The 17,208-nt window shown below is 33.7% G+C and overlaps 1 protein-coding gene across 3 annotated transcripts in view; it reads left to right on the forward strand.

Moving 5' to 3' along the window:
* LOC130900858 (uncharacterized) overlaps positions 1 to 17,208 on the forward strand; it is a 57,653-nt gene that overhangs the window by 17,262 nt on the left and 23,183 nt on the right. For 2 of the 3 annotated variants that reach the window (XR_009060226.1, XM_057811767.1), the window contains exons 9-16: positions 2,839 to 3,024; positions 6,098 to 6,194; positions 6,247 to 6,314; positions 7,774 to 8,062; positions 9,882 to 10,104; positions 11,023 to 11,154; positions 15,225 to 15,418; positions 16,968 to 17,024. Coding sequence is in view for 2 of the 3 variants with exons in the window: in XM_057811767.1 (XP_057667750.1) it covers positions 2,839 to 3,024; positions 6,098 to 6,194; positions 6,247 to 6,314; positions 7,774 to 8,062; positions 9,882 to 10,104; positions 11,023 to 11,154; positions 15,225 to 15,418; positions 16,968 to 17,024 (1,246 nt within the window). In the remaining variant the exon portion in view is untranslated. The remainder of the gene's footprint in view (positions 1 to 2,838; positions 3,025 to 6,097; positions 6,195 to 6,246; positions 6,315 to 7,773; positions 8,063 to 9,881; positions 10,105 to 11,022; positions 11,155 to 15,224; positions 15,419 to 16,967; positions 17,025 to 17,208) is intronic. The other variant, XM_057811769.1, reaches the window with a different exon arrangement.

The raw sequence follows: 17,208 nt of genomic DNA on the forward strand, positions 1-17,208 counted from the left end.
ACTAACTTCGGTTACTAGACTTCCTCTTTATATACAATTACATTTTCCACACCTTCGAATGATCGAAATCTCGAGACTGTCGTTAACAAAAAAAGGTCTTTTTGTAAGTAATCTCTTTCAAAACAAGTCACAAAACTAAAGTAAATTAGTCAAATTTGTGATCAAAGTTTACATTTATGCACTGTATAGATATTTTAATTTTTTTCATTTCTTTTTGACTGTTTTTTTTTGTTTTTGTTTCCATGTTGAACCTATTTTCTCAAGTTTAGTACCAATAACTTTATCCCATGTCGCTTTAAATTTTCCTCTTTTTTATTTTTGAATATTTTTGAGACTCATACTCTCTCCACTAATCTTCCATTCTTTCTAAATAATCCCACCAACCTAACTGTTTTGGTCAACGAATTCCATGAGTAGCATATCTTTAGTTCTTACACGTTTTTTGCTTTTTTTTGTAACACCTCTCACACACTTGAGATATTTCATCTTTACACTTTATTGTATAAAAGAATAGTAGGAAGTAGTAGAGAAAACTTACCAATAGGTAGCAACGCGCATTTGTATCAATATTATCAAAAAAGCCTAAAAGGAAGCTAGATGATACGATCTATACACGATTCTAAGAATGCTGTAAAGTAACTGAGGAATCTCGCCAAGAGAAAGCAATGAATTTTACACCAATCTTATAAAAAGTGCTAGACGATACTCACCTTAAGGAAGCAGTGGAAACTTCTACTAACTTCTTCACAATAAACTGATCGTAAGCTAGATAATGCGAGCTATAAAGGATTTTAAGGATGGTAAAAAGTAATAGAGGAAATGCACCAAAAGGAAGTAGTGAATTTTGTCTCAACATAGTGAAAAGTATAAAAAGAAACTAACTGGAAGAAAGCAATTAAAATTTCTACCAATTTCTTCACAATAAACTGATCGTAAACTAGATAATGCGAGCTATAAAGGATTTTAAGGATGGTAAAAAGTAATAGAGGAAATGCACCAAAAGGAAGTAGTGAATTTTGTCTCAACATAGTGAAAAGTATAAAAAGAAACTAACTGGAAGAAAGCAATTAAAATTTCTACCAATTTCTTCACAATAAACTGATCGTAAACTAGATAATGCGAGCTAAAAAGGATTTTAAGGATGGTAAAAAGTAATAGAGGAAATGCACCAAAAGGAAGTAGTGAATTTTGTCTCAACATAGTGAAAAGTATAAAAAGAAACTAACTGGAAGAAAGCAATTAAAATTTCTACCAATTTCTTCACAATAAACTGATCGTAAACTAGATAATGCGAGCTATAAAGGATTTTAAGGATGGTAAAAAGTAATAGAGGAAATGCACCAAAAGGAAGCATTGAATTTGGTCTCAACATAGTGAAAAGTGCTAGAAGAAACTAACTGGAAGGAAGCAATTAAAATTTCTACCAATTTCTTCACAATAAACTGATCGTAAGCTAGATAATGCGAGCTAAAAAGGATTTTAAGGATGGTAAAAAGTAATAGAGGAAATGCACCAAAAGGAAGTAGTGAATTTTGTCTCAACATAGTGAAAAGTATAAAAAGAAACTAACTGGAAGAAAGCAATTAAAATTTCTACCAATTTCTTCACAATAAACTGATCGTAAACTAGATAATGCGAGCTATAAAGGATTTTAAGGATGGTAAAAAGTAATAGAGGAAATGCACCAAAAGGAAGTAGTGAATTTTGTCTCAACATAGTGAAAAGTATAAGAAGAAACTAACTGGAAGAAAGCAATTAAAATTTCTACCAGTTTCTTCACAATAAACTGATCGTAAGCTAGATAATGCGAGCTATAAAGGATTTTAAGGATGGTAAAAAGTAATAGAGGAAATGCACCAAAAGGAAGTAGTGAATTTTGTCTCAACATAGTGAAAAGTATAAAAAGAAACTAACTGGAAGAAAGCAATTAAAATTTCTACCAATTTCTTCACAATAAACTGATCGTAAACTAGATAATGCGAGCTAAAAAGAACTTTAAGGATGGTAAAAAGTAATAGAGGAAATGCATCAAAAGGAAGTAGTGAATTTTGTTTCAACATAGTGAAAAGTATAAGAAGAAACTAACTGAATGGTAGCAATGGACCTTTCTACCAAACTTGGACTTTTAAAGTAATTTGATCACAAGACATTAATTATAAACTAGTTGATATGAAAAGGACTCTAAGGATGACAAAAAGTTTTAAAGGTTTTTCACCAAGAAAAAGCAGTGACTTTCGCATAAGTAAAAGAAACTAATTGAAAGGAAGGAATGAACATTTTTTTAGGTTTCTTCACAATTAACTAACCACAAACTAGATGAAGCGATCTATAAAGGACTTTGAGGATAGTAAAACGTCATGGGGAAATTTACAAAGAGGAAGTAGTCTCTTTTGCAGTATAATAAGTAAAATACTCACTGAAAAAAAGAAGCGAACAATTCCTCGAAATAAATTCAAAACTAGTTGATGTGAGATTCAAGGACTCTGGAATTGTAAAAAGTGACAATTCACCAAGAGCAAGCAGTGACTCTCACCAAACTAGAGAATGTTAATAGAAGAAACTCACTAAAAAAACAAGGAACAGTTTTACCAATTGTTTCACTATAAACTAACAATTAATCAGATGCTGCAAGCGTCAAAAACTCCAAGGATAGGGAAAAGTGATACTCATAGGACAATAAAACAGTGCACCAAACACCCACTAGGTTTTGTCCAGTATATATTTCAAAAACTATTTGAAATTGATTGATATCGAAATTTGCCCGAAATTTAGTTCACATTTCGGGTCACGTGGTATCATTTTTGAGAAAGAAATAGATAATTTTGATTAACTTTGCAGCTCTTTATTGTTCTGTTGTGAATGGAAGTTTAGAAATAATGAATTAGATGGAATCATGAGTATACAAGAAAATTGGATAACACAAAAAAGTTTCTGTACGAACTTACCGCCATATTCTACATCTGAATTTGATTTCGACATACATTTAGACGCTAATACATTTGGTTACCACAGCATCTTCTTCTGGTAAGCACGTTCGTAATAGTACACGGTGTGCCAAATAAGATCTATTAGTGTTGAACAAGGATAACTTTCAGAATAATTTTATTCCTTCAATATATTTTATGCAAATTATGTCCATGTCTACAAATGTTCTTTATTTCTCTCGATATTGGCTCTTTTTAATGCATTTTTAATTATATGGTTGATTTCGCCTCAAATAAGCTGAAGCTGTTTAATAGTCTCTGGTTCAACAACATACTATTTACCTTTTAAATATCCCCAGAAAAAAGTAGGGCCCAGTTAAATCTGGCGAACAAAGTGGCCGAAGAAAAAAATGAAATTTTTGAAATCAGAAGTTCGCCGTAGTTCTCATGTTGTATTAATCGCTTCTAAAACGGTTAACCAATGAAACCAGTTCGTCAAAACGACTGACCAAACTCCTGATCATGAAGTCTATGGAGACTGACATTAAAGTCTCGTTCAGACGGTGACATTCATGTCGTGGCATCAAATGCTGTGACAGCGTTTGACATTCGACATTATTGCACTATGTGTTCACACGTACCAACACTTGTGTTGCGACATTCTATTATCAGAAATGGCGGAGCTCATAACTGCAGTTGCGGAACTAATTAATTTGAAGTCGAGGCAAAAATTAAAAAGGCGAGTGTGGGTAAGAGAGTGGATTAGACGTAGAAACACATTAGGTGCATCAGGAACACTGATGAGGGAATTGCAATTGGAGAACCCCAAGTCTTTTTGCAATTTGCAGTTCAAATTCTTCGGAAAGGAAGATGTGAGCAAAATTTTACTAGTGGGACTTGGGCTTATAAATTTCATCAACACCAGAACCAGTTGTCATTAATTTTTTCACCTTTCGAAATTCATTGTTGTATGTTCCTCGAATTGATGTAATTTTTGCCCTTAATGCTTTCACATGTTCTTATTTAAAAATGTTCAGAAGCGCTTCTTCCGCTTAATCCCGTTTATTTCTATCCTTAAATGCTGAAATGGACTTATCCCATAGACAATGGTATTGCTGGTAACATTCCAGAAATGTAAGTATATCAAACGAAGACATGATTGAATGACAAACAGCACATTCGCGCCAAAAAATACGTATTGTAGTATCGCACTCTCAGTAGTACTGTCACCGTCCCGATGTTCAAACGATGAAACAAGCGAGACATTTGATGTCATTGTCGCGAATCGCCGGTGTCACGATGTCGTATATCAAAAATTTTTGATATGCGGCACTAGCGTCAGGACACCATGACATCGAGACATTCAACTGTTCAGACAATGCATTGTTGCGGCATTCACGTCCCGGCATTAGGTGCCACGACATAAAATGTCATTGTCTGAACGAGCCTTAAATCAAAATATCGTTGGGGTTTACGTAGTTGATAATCTTGTATATAATCCAAACACAATTTCTCCTGAATTATTTTCATCACAGCCATTTTGTAGGCTTAGTTTCTGAGCTTAGTTAGAAAAAAATAAGTTAGACACTGTATGAGGTGTTCACCAGGGGAAAAAGTTCACCAAAAGTGCTGGACGACCGTTGGAATAAGATTAGAGATAGTGAAGAAGTCATCGGCATATCAAAATAACGAATTTGTCATATAATGGTTGAAGAATTATACAAGTGTACGTTTTTCGTGTTTTGGGTACTGCGTTTGCTCATTTTGGACTAATAGCGCATTCGATTGAATCATTCCCAAGCTTTATTGACGCAGTTTTATAACTATAGATCCACCTCTACCATCTTAAAACGAAAAAACCATCAATACGGTGGATTTCAAAGGGTGAACATACTTGGAGACGGTTTTATTGTTCAGAAAAGTGATGGCTACCTTTTTTTGGGATAGTCATGGGATTTTGTTCAATGACTCTCTTCATACAGGAAAACAATAACAGGAAAGTGTCGCGCATCATTGCTTGATGAAGCAAAAAGAGAAATTGTAAAGAAACTACCGCATTTGAAAAAAAGAAAGTGATTTTCCATGAGGATAACGCACTTTTTCACACTTCAGCGATCGCCGTGGCTATAACACTTCGAATTTGTTGACTACACTCCGTATTTACCAGATTTTGCCCTCAGAGACTTGCTATTAATTCTAATCTTAAGGTTCCACTTACAGAAGAAAGATTTCCTTTTGGAAGGGTTCAAAAGGCTAGAACATCAGTGGAAAAAGTGTATAGGATTTAAAAGGATTTTACGTTGAAAAATAATTTAATCCCTCGTAGATTCTGACATTAGAAATTCATTGTTTGTGGTTAAATATTAGTTAGTTGAATATAGTCATGCTAATTGTTGTATAAATTATTTTAAATCAGTCTAATGTCAATTTTTAATCAATGAAGTTCATATTAGAAAATAGAATTCCGTTAAAAATGATAAGATTTGTATTTGAGAATAATAAGTTTGTTTCCAAGAACAAAATCTGGATCTAGAGAATTCTGTCATTTTGTTTTGTACTATACGGTTCTATAATAACGAGTGAATAAAAAAATAAAGTCCGTTGTAGACGAAAACTTCAATTTTTACCTCTTTTCGCAACTTTCTATCAAAAGAGACCTAGAATCAAAATAAAAGAAAAAATAATCAAGAAAATAACTGTTTTGTTTTCATTTTTGATGGGTCTTATTTGCCCCACCTGGTACTCTAACTAGTCGTATCATCAATAACTTGAAACAAAGTTTCAAGGCAGATTCATAAACTTGACTTTCCGATTGCCGTTGTCGTTACCGTTTACAAAAACTAAAAACCATGAAATTCATGAGACCGCTTATAGTTGCCGTTTGACGTCGCCGTTTTCCGATGGTGAATTTCAACATAAATGACTTTTATCTTTTTCCGTCATCAAATGGTAGCAACTTTCGTAGCAATAGAAAAGTGCCAATCACATTCATTTGCGTTTGTCACGTGATTTGTCACGTATGACGTTAGTTATTTCTCTTTCTATTTGTTTGTTTATGGTGGACTTTTGACTTGTTGTAGAATTTGATAGAAACGTCAAACGGCAAACGTCACCCACAAACGGCAACGGCAAACGGGGATTCAAGTTTATGTATGCAACGATTATGTTTTTAGTTTTTATATTATGAACATCCCTTTAATCAGCTTGAAAGAAAATGAGGATTTCATTGTGGTTGAACAAGAAAATATTTCAGGAAAAACCCTCAGCGAAGTATAATCTTTAGTACAATAAAAATTCGAATGAATTCAATCAAAATTTTCAGGCAGTAGACGTTCTTTGTACGGAAATAGAAGTGTGTGTATCAATCATCACTGAAGAAGATATACCGAAGTAAGAATTAAAGAAGAAGAAAGTTTCTTCTCTGCAGTTATTTCATCTATTTAAATAATATTTAACTGACTTACATGAGCATTAAATACAGGGTGTTTCTAAGTTCATAAGACATAATTCAGGAGGTGATTGCTTGTATGGAATTAAAATCGGTCTCTCTTATAACAAAATTTCCTCATCCCACCCCTTTCCGAGATATCACCTGTAAAAGGTGGTGACTATAATTGAGTTTTTATTTTTTTAATATCAGTAGAGCTAGGGGGTGGTATTAGCAGGCCTTACTTTATTTCATATCGAAACTTAAGCGATGAAGTTTTATGAAATAATATGTTTGTCCGATATTGGTATATAAAATTCCATTCAATGGTTGAGGGAGAAATTAACTCATCCCCCAAAAATCCATACGTTCACTGAAAAAAATTTTGAAAATGCTGCCCTATAATCTTATGGGGATTCTCATCTGCGTTGGATGTGGTAAGGATATGAGGGTGATTCCATTATAACTGTGATATTCAATGTCCTGTATTGTTTTTTTGTACTAGTCATTAATTAATAATCAATTAATAAAAATTTTGTGTTAATTGAATAATTCTTAAGATATTTAAACATTATTTTTATACAATATAACTTGCCACTTAAAGAAAACTTATACTACATCACTTGAATGTCAGTACCGTGTCATGTCCATTCCTAGAATTTACCGATAAATTATTAATTTTTTTTGTCGTAACAAATGATTTAAACTAATTACCTTATAAATTCTAATGTTTATGATCAAACTGAGGAAAATTGATGCACTTGTTGTTTAATATCTTAAGTTACCATGTCAGTACCGTGGATAAATGAGTCAGTACCGTGGAACTCAAAATCCGACATTTGTGTCTTGCTCGTGATACTTTGAAGTTGTAGTAAATTCCTCTTAGAGTTTTATTTTTACAGTAAAATAGATGAATAATATGCATAAAAAAGTTAGAAAAGTTAAATTTTAAAATCTTGAAATTTTGAATACAAAAAATCACAGTTAGAACGGAATCACCCATGAGGTAATGAGCTTTATGCTGGGAAATATGTGTCTCCCTCACCTATAAAGTACTTTCGGAGCACTAATAAACAACCCTATAGGTGCGTCAAAAAAATTGGAGTAAGTTTGGGGTAGATCCTCACTTCTAAATATTTTCCTACTCCTCTTATGTCCCAAAACACCTTTCAGAAGTCTTGGCATCTATCAGCTGAAATTATGCGTTAACCATTCATAAATTTTTGCTCAATATTAACTATTTTGATGCTCAATTTTTGAGCCATGTCGTGTTGACGTTCTCATTGTTCTGTCTTGTTCTCGCTCATGGCGATAAGTACACTAAAAAGAGAGATAACGCTTCGTATCAGACCAATCTACTATCCAATGCAGCAACTTTTATTACAATAAATTTTATATCTGAACCACCTTAGTAAATTTCAGATGCCTCTGTGATCAGACAAGCGCTTCCACTAAACCGAAACAAAGGATGGCGTTCTCGTGTCCTTTTATTAATTTTTCGATTTTACCCCACGGCCTTGAGGTTCAAAAAGAATTCTACATTAGAAACGATTCGGAGCAAACATTATCGTGGAAAATATTGGAAGTTAAATATAACATAGATGTACCTCCTCATATGGAAATAATGAAAGAAGCCCAACAGTTGAGCTTTACTTATGGAACATGCAATCCTTGGGATTATAAGAAATTATATTACAAAATACAGAAAAAGGTAGGCAATAATGAGGGAAATGTTTGTTCGATTTTTATTTTAAATCGTCATTATCGTTATAAAACAGATTTGAATCGTTATTTGCCTAGATAAGGGACAAAAATTCTTTTTGAACAACATGGAGCAAACATTTTTTTTTGGTCTCGAAAGAAGCTTATATTCCAGCAACTACTTTACCAGATATTTCTTTACTTGGATCATTTTTTCAAGTCTTAAAACACTTACTATTAACTGGAGGACAGATCGGGAGAATATGGTGGCTATGGAAAGAGAAAAGAGATCAATGTTAAATGTTTGTATTCAAAAAGTAATACGAAAATTTTTCATTTAAAGTATTGAAAATGTGTATTTTCAATACTTTCAATATTTCTTTTTTGTCTTCTTCGAAGCTACAGCTACACTTATGAGCTTTAGACTGTTCAAGGACACCATTCCAATTGTATTCCAAATGTATTCTTAAGATTATTGTGCTCAGTCCTTATCCCGAACATTTTGAGATCCAATACCAGGCGCTTCACCCACTTCAACCTGTGACTTTCACCATTGTTATGATCGCCAGCTTCATATTATATCAACGTCTCTATCTCTCACCTCGATGCTTTGCGACAAGAATGTTATATAGCAGTAGGTATAAGCTATGACCATTGAAGTTTAACTTATTTTCTTTTTGATTAAGAACGGTATGAATAATAGTTTTCATGTACTTGATTTTGTTCTCGTTTCTTGATGTTTGAGCTTTTAGGTTGTCGAAGTCATCTACAGAACCTAGTACTTGAACTAAACCAATTGCTACTCGTTGAAATGTCGGCTAGCCTTAAATCTATTGAGTCAGGTTGAAAAGTTTCTCTGAATAATCAGATATTATTTTTTTTTTCATTTCGAAAGAAGTTTCTTAAATACACGAATGTAAAGGGATGTAAACACTTATAATACGATGTATATCCACGTTCGGTTTTATAAAAAAAAAACGTTTGTAGATACAGAAATAATATTTTTTATACCAAAATCTACAACTGTTGAACTAGTTTTCGACATAGCTTGCGAAATTTTGTAGAAACTTGTGATCATCGGTGAAGCGAAAGATTTTAGGTGTAAGAAAAGATGAAAGTCGCTAAGAGTAACATGAAATAGTTCGTCAGTAACGAAAGACGGGCTTCCCCATCGTTCTTCTATGTGCAATTGATTTCGTCCTACATTGAACTGTCTGACCGATCTTCTAATCATTGAATAACTTACAGTATTTTTCTGTAAACCTCGCAAATTTGCAAATCATGAAGATTCGTCGACAACAGTGAATAAAAATAACGTACATTTCTTCTGGTTGAGTTTAAATCACTGCCGCGCTTGCTCGGAACTGCGGCTGATAGAAATGGAACTGACATTGTGGATATACTTTGCATTATCGTGATCTTTCAATTTCACTCTTTAGTTTCATAATTGTTTCATGCTTTCTGATGAAACCACATCTTTTCGACGTCCTGATTTATGATAATCGTCGGCGCTTGTACGGCCACACACCAGTCAATATTCTTAGAGAAAAGTCCCTCTAGTATTTGTCAAATCAAGTCTATGCCTTTAACAATGTTCAAAACACTGAATCGACACAAATAATAATTACATTTTTCGAAAGGAACAGACTATTAGAGAAAATAGCCTAAACATTTAACACCTGTCGTTTAAAACATAGTTTTCAATGATTGATGATTGGTGGTGGCAGTTATTCGACATGCTGAGGACTCATTGATCACTGTTTTATTATATAGGACCAAAACAAACATATAAAGGGAAACTCGATTTTATGATATGATCATTTTTTTAGAAACCTATGAGCTATGTATCAATCTTAGTTCTAATATCGCTAGACTCGGATGTTAATACAACAATTGAAGATATTTGCATTATCACTTACGAAATTATTAAATTTGATATCCAAATAAAAACAAGGGAAACAACTTTTCCTATATTGTGTCCATTGGAAATTGTATACAAAGGAATACCAATAGATATACAATTTGTTGTTGAGAACCATAGTCCTATCATAGGTAAGTTTATTAGTTTCTGATTTAACATTGAAAAAATTCTACCGTTGACTGGAGAAGATGAGTCAGCAAAAGAAAAAGCTGACTTGTTGGGTCACATATTTGCTTCAAATTCAACTAATGATTCACGGGGTGAACTACCACCTCGCCTGCCAGGAGTTTGAACATCAATGAAGCCACAGGTCCAGATGAAATACCACCAATCGCATTGATGAAATGCGCAGCTGAATTTGTACGCTACGTAAACTCTTTTCCCTATCATAAGAAAGTGGTCTCTTCCTTGCAAATTCGTCGGGTTCAACCCATATAAAAAAAAGAAAAAAGACGGTTCCCAACAACTACTGTCCGATTGGTCGTCGGGTTTTTTCAGTTCTGACAGAGTTGGGCATGCAACCTTCTAAATAACTTAAAATTGTGCAGTTTGTCGTCCTCACTTATCAAATGACTTAGTAGCTTCCTCGAAGATCGATCCACCAAGGTCGATGGACACACCTCGGAAAGGTCAACGCTGGTGTTCCCCAGGGATGCATCTTATCACGTACTCTTTTTGTCCTATACATCTACGATCTACTCAAAATAACTTAACTATAACTATCACTTATGCCTTGTGAAGAAGACAATCGATTTTATGTTAATTATGTTTGATTTCTATAGTGTTTGATAAATCGTAGATTGAGTCACGTGATGAAAGACCTCCTCCGATTCTACAATACAATTTACTCTATACAATTGACGCAAAGAACTTCTGATTCTTTCTGATTGAAAAAAAAATAAAGCTTTTGTTTATCAAAAAAAATCCGAGTGCTACCAATTACTCGATCTTGAGGAAATGGTTTAAAAAGTGTATACACACTTTCGACGTCGTTAGCTATTAATTAATCAAACGACGAGACAAACTGAATAATTTAATTTGGTCTTCAGGTTTCTTTCAGTTTCTTAGACCCACAGGAGAAGATGTTGATAAAATGGTTGTTAAATTGAATCCATCGTCGTCAGCAATTAAACCCCTAGAGACAATCACAGTTACAGCTACATTAATATGCACAGAAACAGGTAAATTATACAGTTTTATGCTCGTAGGAAAGAGATTGATAAGTTTTATACAGCTAAAACTGTGAACAATGAATTATTATACAGTTTCAAACAGAAATCTCAATATTTCCGAACCAGTTAATAATAGGTATAGAACATGAATTATGTTGAACAGTGATTTCCTTTTACTTTGAAACTCTCCATTAACTCCGGAGTTATACTATAGTTACTTATGTTTTTTAACGTATTATTGTCTTCTTTTCGGTTGTACAAATTTAAAAGTATGGGAGAGTTGTGCGATTTAATCCCTATTCCAAAATCCGCTCATGAATGATTTTATGACAGAATATCATTTTTTGTTGTTTCTAAAAGATCAACGAGGGTTGTTTGAAGAATTTTTAAGCTCAAACTGAAGTTATAAGCCTTCGAGAATTACAACTGCAGGTATAAAGATCAATGGAATACCGTGGTAGTGGCCAGTAGCCTACCAGAACTTCAATCTCTTATGGACGTTTTTGCAGAATATAGCGAGCATTTCGGCCTTTATATGAATACCTCCAAGACCAAACTATTGGTATTCTCAAAAATACAAAGAAGCGCCATCCTAAGACTCCATGGAGAGATCATTGAACAACAAGATACCTGGGCACAATCGAAAACTCTGATCAACAAGAGGACACTTCTGGCAAACCGCAACCTCAGCCTGGAATTCCGGACCAGAATACTTCGCTGTTATATCTTACATGTTCTTCTGTACGGATGCGGCTACGGAGAAGAAATTTGATCTGTACGAATGCTGCGGATATCTTGGACGGTACATAGGACAAACATAGAGGTCCTAGAGCAAATGGGTAACTCCTCACGACAATCAAGGAGATATATTTGCAGTACCTATGACATATAATGGGAGGCGAGCGTTATGAGATAATAGAAGGGAAGATCGAAGGAAAACGGTCGGTCGGTCGTAGACAAAAGACTTGCGCAGACGGCTCGGACAGAAATTTTCAGAGCAGCGACAATAGCCATTTGGATGGTAATATATTTGAACATGTGTTGAGAGATTTTCACTAAAATTTCAGCCATTTTTTAGTTTGACAATAGTATAATTGAATCGTTTTGAATATTTTTTAAAAATGGACAAAATTGTATTACGAGCTGTCATTAAATGTTTGTTTCTGAAAGGCAATAAGCTTACGCAAATGAAAGAGAAGTTAGACAAAACATAAGAAGACTCAGAAAGGTATAAAAGGTATCTCATGAAGATGCTGCTGAGAGAGTAGAAAGAGATTTAGAGTGTGTGTGTGTGTGTGTAAAAAACTCATTTGCTATATATTTAGTGAAGAAGTAAACTACCCGCGCGTTGGGAGCCGCGTTCGCTCCTCTGAGCAAAAACGGCATTTATATGAACTTTTTCTAGGCCTTGTTACCGCGATTTAAGCCAAATTTTTGCGTGGATTCATAACTGTAGATAAAACCACTACAGTCAAGATTACAAAGTGCGAATAAGGCAAAGCCTATTCCATCATAAAAGTGACTATTTTTTTAAGATAATTATGGAGTTGTGCTCATCGACTATCTTTGAAAAGGTGAAATAATAAAAGGAGAGTATTATGCATCATTGCTTGATAAGGTAAAGGAGGAATACCAAAAAAGCGACCGTATTTGGAGTAAAAGATAAAAGTGCTTTTCCATATGGTGAATCTACCAGCTCCATTTCGAATTGGCATCAACAAATCTGGCACCCAGCGACTGGTTCCTGTTTCTGATCCTTAAACTGTCGTGGCAGACCATCCTCTGAGCCCGAACCGGGCTATATATATTTTGGAAGGTGTAAACTACCCATTATTGCAAAAAATTCAAAATTTCAGATTTTATGCATGTTTCGGGTAAACTGAAATTTAAATTTTATTCGTAAATCTGTTGACATTTTCAAAGAAGTTTATAATTAATCAGACTCTTGCAACCCCTCCAAAGACCATCCTCTGAGGTTTGTAATCAGTGGTATTGTCGAGCCGGAACGCTCCGGAACGTCGTTCCGGTACTTCCTTTTTGGATAGGAACGCGTTCCGGAACTAAAGATGATTTTTGATAACGAAAATTGGCTGACGTATCGAAAATAAAAAATTAAAAAGAATTGCTGATTTTTTTTCTAGTTTTTGACGAATTTTTATATGTATTATTATAAACAAGGGTTTGAATCGAACCTGAACCGGAACAAAAACTGGAACGAACCGGCTTGTTTTTCCGTACCGTGAACCGGAGTCCGGAACGTTTTTTTCTGCTAAACCGGAACTCGAACCTAACCGAAGCAACCGGTTAGGTTTTTGAACCGGTTCAACGGGAATTAAACTTTATTTATAATATACATTAGAAGAAAAAAATATAAAATTTTAAAAAAGTAAAGATTTCATACATAAATTTTAATGCATACACCACTGGTAGTAATATTGAAAACTTTTTTTAAAGAAACTTATAATCTCGATATCCATAAAAATTTGAATTTAAGCTCTACTTACCCTTCTCTACGAAATCTTCCCTCTGCCGAACCGGGCTTCTTATATTTTGGGGGGTATAAATTACCCTTTATTGCAAAAAAATTGAAAATATCAGGTTTAATGCATGTTTCTGGTAACCTGGTAAAGTTTAAATGTATTATTCGTAAATCTGTTGACATTATTAAACAAGTTTATGATCAATCAGATTCATGTAACCCTTCCAAATCATCCCCTAATCATATGGAAAGTTGAAAAATTATCTCAATGATTCTTTTATAGTTAAAAAGTGGATTTATATTGAATTGAGAATATTTCGTCATTATTTTTAGGAAGTGTTGCTTTTTAAATATTTCAACCCTTATGAAACCCACCTTCAATGACCAAAAATTTTGAAAATTGCACTTAAAATATTTTTACAGAAATAATAAAAAGATTAAAATATTTTCGAAATCAATAAAACTTTTTATTTAGAAAATAATATGGAAAACAATTTTGAATAATTATATTTCATCATCACTAATATCTTCTTCCTTTTCTCGTTGGTGCCTCGATTGTACGCTTCATGTTTCTCTTTTTCAAAATTGGTGCCCCGAAATTTTGAAAAAAAAAGCAGTCAGTTGGTTATTCGACAATATTTCGCTCAATTTTCAAGCTAGAAACATTTTTAAAAAAGCATTTTGTAGAGGATTTCAAGTACTTCAACGTTATATCAACTAAAACCCCTTATCATTATCAACCCCTTATTTTGAAAAGGGTGTACCTCAAAGGTTTCGCATAAGCCACATTTGTTACGCGGATGCAAATTTTGAACTAATGTATCTCCTTCAATTTTTATTATATATAGATTTCAAAAAGCTCAAAACTTTTGGCAAGAAAAACCCTACAATTGATATTGGAAACATTTTCTCATAACATGAATAGTTTTTGGTTTATTTAAGATAAATTCTTTTTTTTCCATCATTATGAAAATGCAGTGTTTAGCTTTAAAACAATTAGTTTTTCTAAAATAAGCATTCAAAACTGATCGAATCACTTGGATCATATCAATAATACATAAATGAAGTTAATTACAAGTGGATTAGGATTAATTTCAAATAGGGTGGTAATGGCGAGGGTATAATTATCACATTTTTCCAATCAGTCAACTTTCATGCAAAAGACTTTTGACAGTGCTCATTTAAAGGGTTTTTCTATGTGTTTTGTAAGAGTTTTCTCGAGTTTTTTCCGAAAATTCCATCAATTTCAAGTTATTTGAGGTTTTCGACGAAAAAAACTTTGTAGAAAGTCGTTTAGAATTAGTCAATCATTCCGGGGCAAAAGCACCCTTCGGCACAGGGTAGATTTTAAATAAGGTTATAAATACTAATTTTTAATAAAATCGATCTTGATTATCAAAATTCCACGCGAAATCGGCTGGTACCTGGCCTATATATTGAAATATGAAAAATTATTATGAAAGAAAAATGTTTCAAACAACCCTCGTATTTGATACTTAAAATACTAAAAATGTAAATGCTATTCACGTGGTTTCAAACTGAGCTTGTGACTTATTTCTTCGAATACATCGGAGAACAAAACCAATGTTTTCCTTTATAGGATTACTAGAAGATTTTTACATTCCGTGTTTTGTTGGTTTGGGTCAAGAACCAATAACAATCAAAGTGTTGTGTATGGTTGAAGGTCCACGGTTAACTTTTTATTTACCGGTAAACAGTTGCTACTTCAAGAAGGTGCCTTGGCCTCCCACGGACAAGGATGTTTTCGATGTTGATGTCTGTTCTTGTACCGAGGTAAGTCAAGCGAATAAAATACTTAAAAATTACCAAAATAAAAATAGTGACAATCTTTAGAGTGAACAGATGTTACTCGAGGAAGTTTTATTGGAAATGAATCAAATGTTTGGACATTTAAACATAATGAAATGAAGACTGATTCCTTTCTTAGATTTAAACACAAATAACGCGTGTCGAACAAGCCAGATGTATTCATTTTGTTGGGGAGATTCCGATCTCTGTGGCCCTTAAATTTGATCGTGGTTCCTCCCTGGAAGTATGGGAAAATAATATGATAAAAATTTCATAATAATAATAAAAATTCACATCACCTCTGCACTTTGAGTTATCGGTCGTAACTCGAAAATGTGTTACTATATTTGAATGATCTTAACGCCCTTTTTATGTTCTCGCATATGAACAACACGAAAAAAATAATTGAAAAATTGTTAGTTACGCCCTTATTCAGTCGCATCTCCCTTCTGGGGTACGTGTGGTGCGATTCAATTTGAACGCATCTTTAAACTACAAAAGAGAGCTGTCCGATATTTACTCGAACTAAACAGCAGGGCTCAATAAAGAGATTTCTTTAAAAGATTAAAAATTCTGACTCTTTCTTTATTCTTCTTCATTCTTCTTTGAATCCGTTTGCCTAATTCGTAAGCACGATTTTCAAATTTCAAAAAGGTCGTTGCACGCGGAGCACGACTCCTCGTTCAGAATTAGTTAAGGGCTCAATATTTTACAATGCAAAAAAAATGGACAATCACTTGCCCATTGAAATCATCTTTTCCTGTATTTCGCAATAATTTGAGGGCATATTTTCGTTTCTATGTTCCAAGTTATTACTTGAGCTTTGAGATATGGCAACGCTGTGAATGTGAATGTCATAAATTTGACATTACAACTATGAAGTATGACATTTTTAATGGTGAACGTACTCAGAACGTGTTGCCATACGACTGCTATTTGAGTTGTTAATAGATACTTGAAAAATTCATCTTGATAAAAAAATGGAGTTAAATCTCTATGACTTGTATTAAATTAACAGCACTGTGGTGATCAACTCGCTTCGACTTTTGGGGATAAAGTTTCGCTAGTTTTCCGAATTGAATCGTGGCCGCACTCCACTACAGGATGAATTTCGTGAAGGTCGTCCAAAATTGGCCGATATTGCAAGATATGCATACTGAGAGATTGAAGCGCACTTTGAAGCAAATTGTCGCTTGTTTCGTCGGAATAATTAGACATGTCCCCATCGTTCCATCAGAGCAACGTAGAACGGTCAATTCCGAATGGTGCACTAGCATTTGTTTGCCAAAAGTATTTGATTAAATCAGAGAAAACAATAAGAAAAAAAGAATCATTCTCCATCGCGACAATTCGAGCTCTCGTACATAAGTAGGTAAAAAGGAAACATTTAAAGAAGCAATCCCCGTATTGATTTAATCACAAACTATTAAACTTATTAAAGCTATAAAGAATCGTGGTATATATCATATTAATAACAATTTAGCTCGAGAGTTAAATTTGTATACAATTATTTACCGAAGAATTTTATTTTCAGTGTCCACTAGAAGAAGAAACAGAAGAAAATTTTTCTCGTCCAAATTTTTTGCCAGAAGTGAGTCTATTATTATTCATTTGACGAAGAAAAACTATTGAGTTTATGTTGTAGTGCCAGGCAACATTCCAAATAAAAAAAGGCATTTTTTAGGACCAATAATTCACTGATTTTTGATTTCTTTCAGATTGTTTTGTGCTGCACTTCATATATCCTGCCACACACAGAACACTGTAGATTTAAT

This window comes from Diorhabda carinulata, chromosome X, assembly GCF_026250575.1.
Source record: "Diorhabda carinulata isolate Delta chromosome X, icDioCari1.1, whole genome shotgun sequence".
NCBI lineage: Eukaryota > Metazoa > Arthropoda > Insecta > Coleoptera > Chrysomelidae > Diorhabda > Diorhabda carinulata.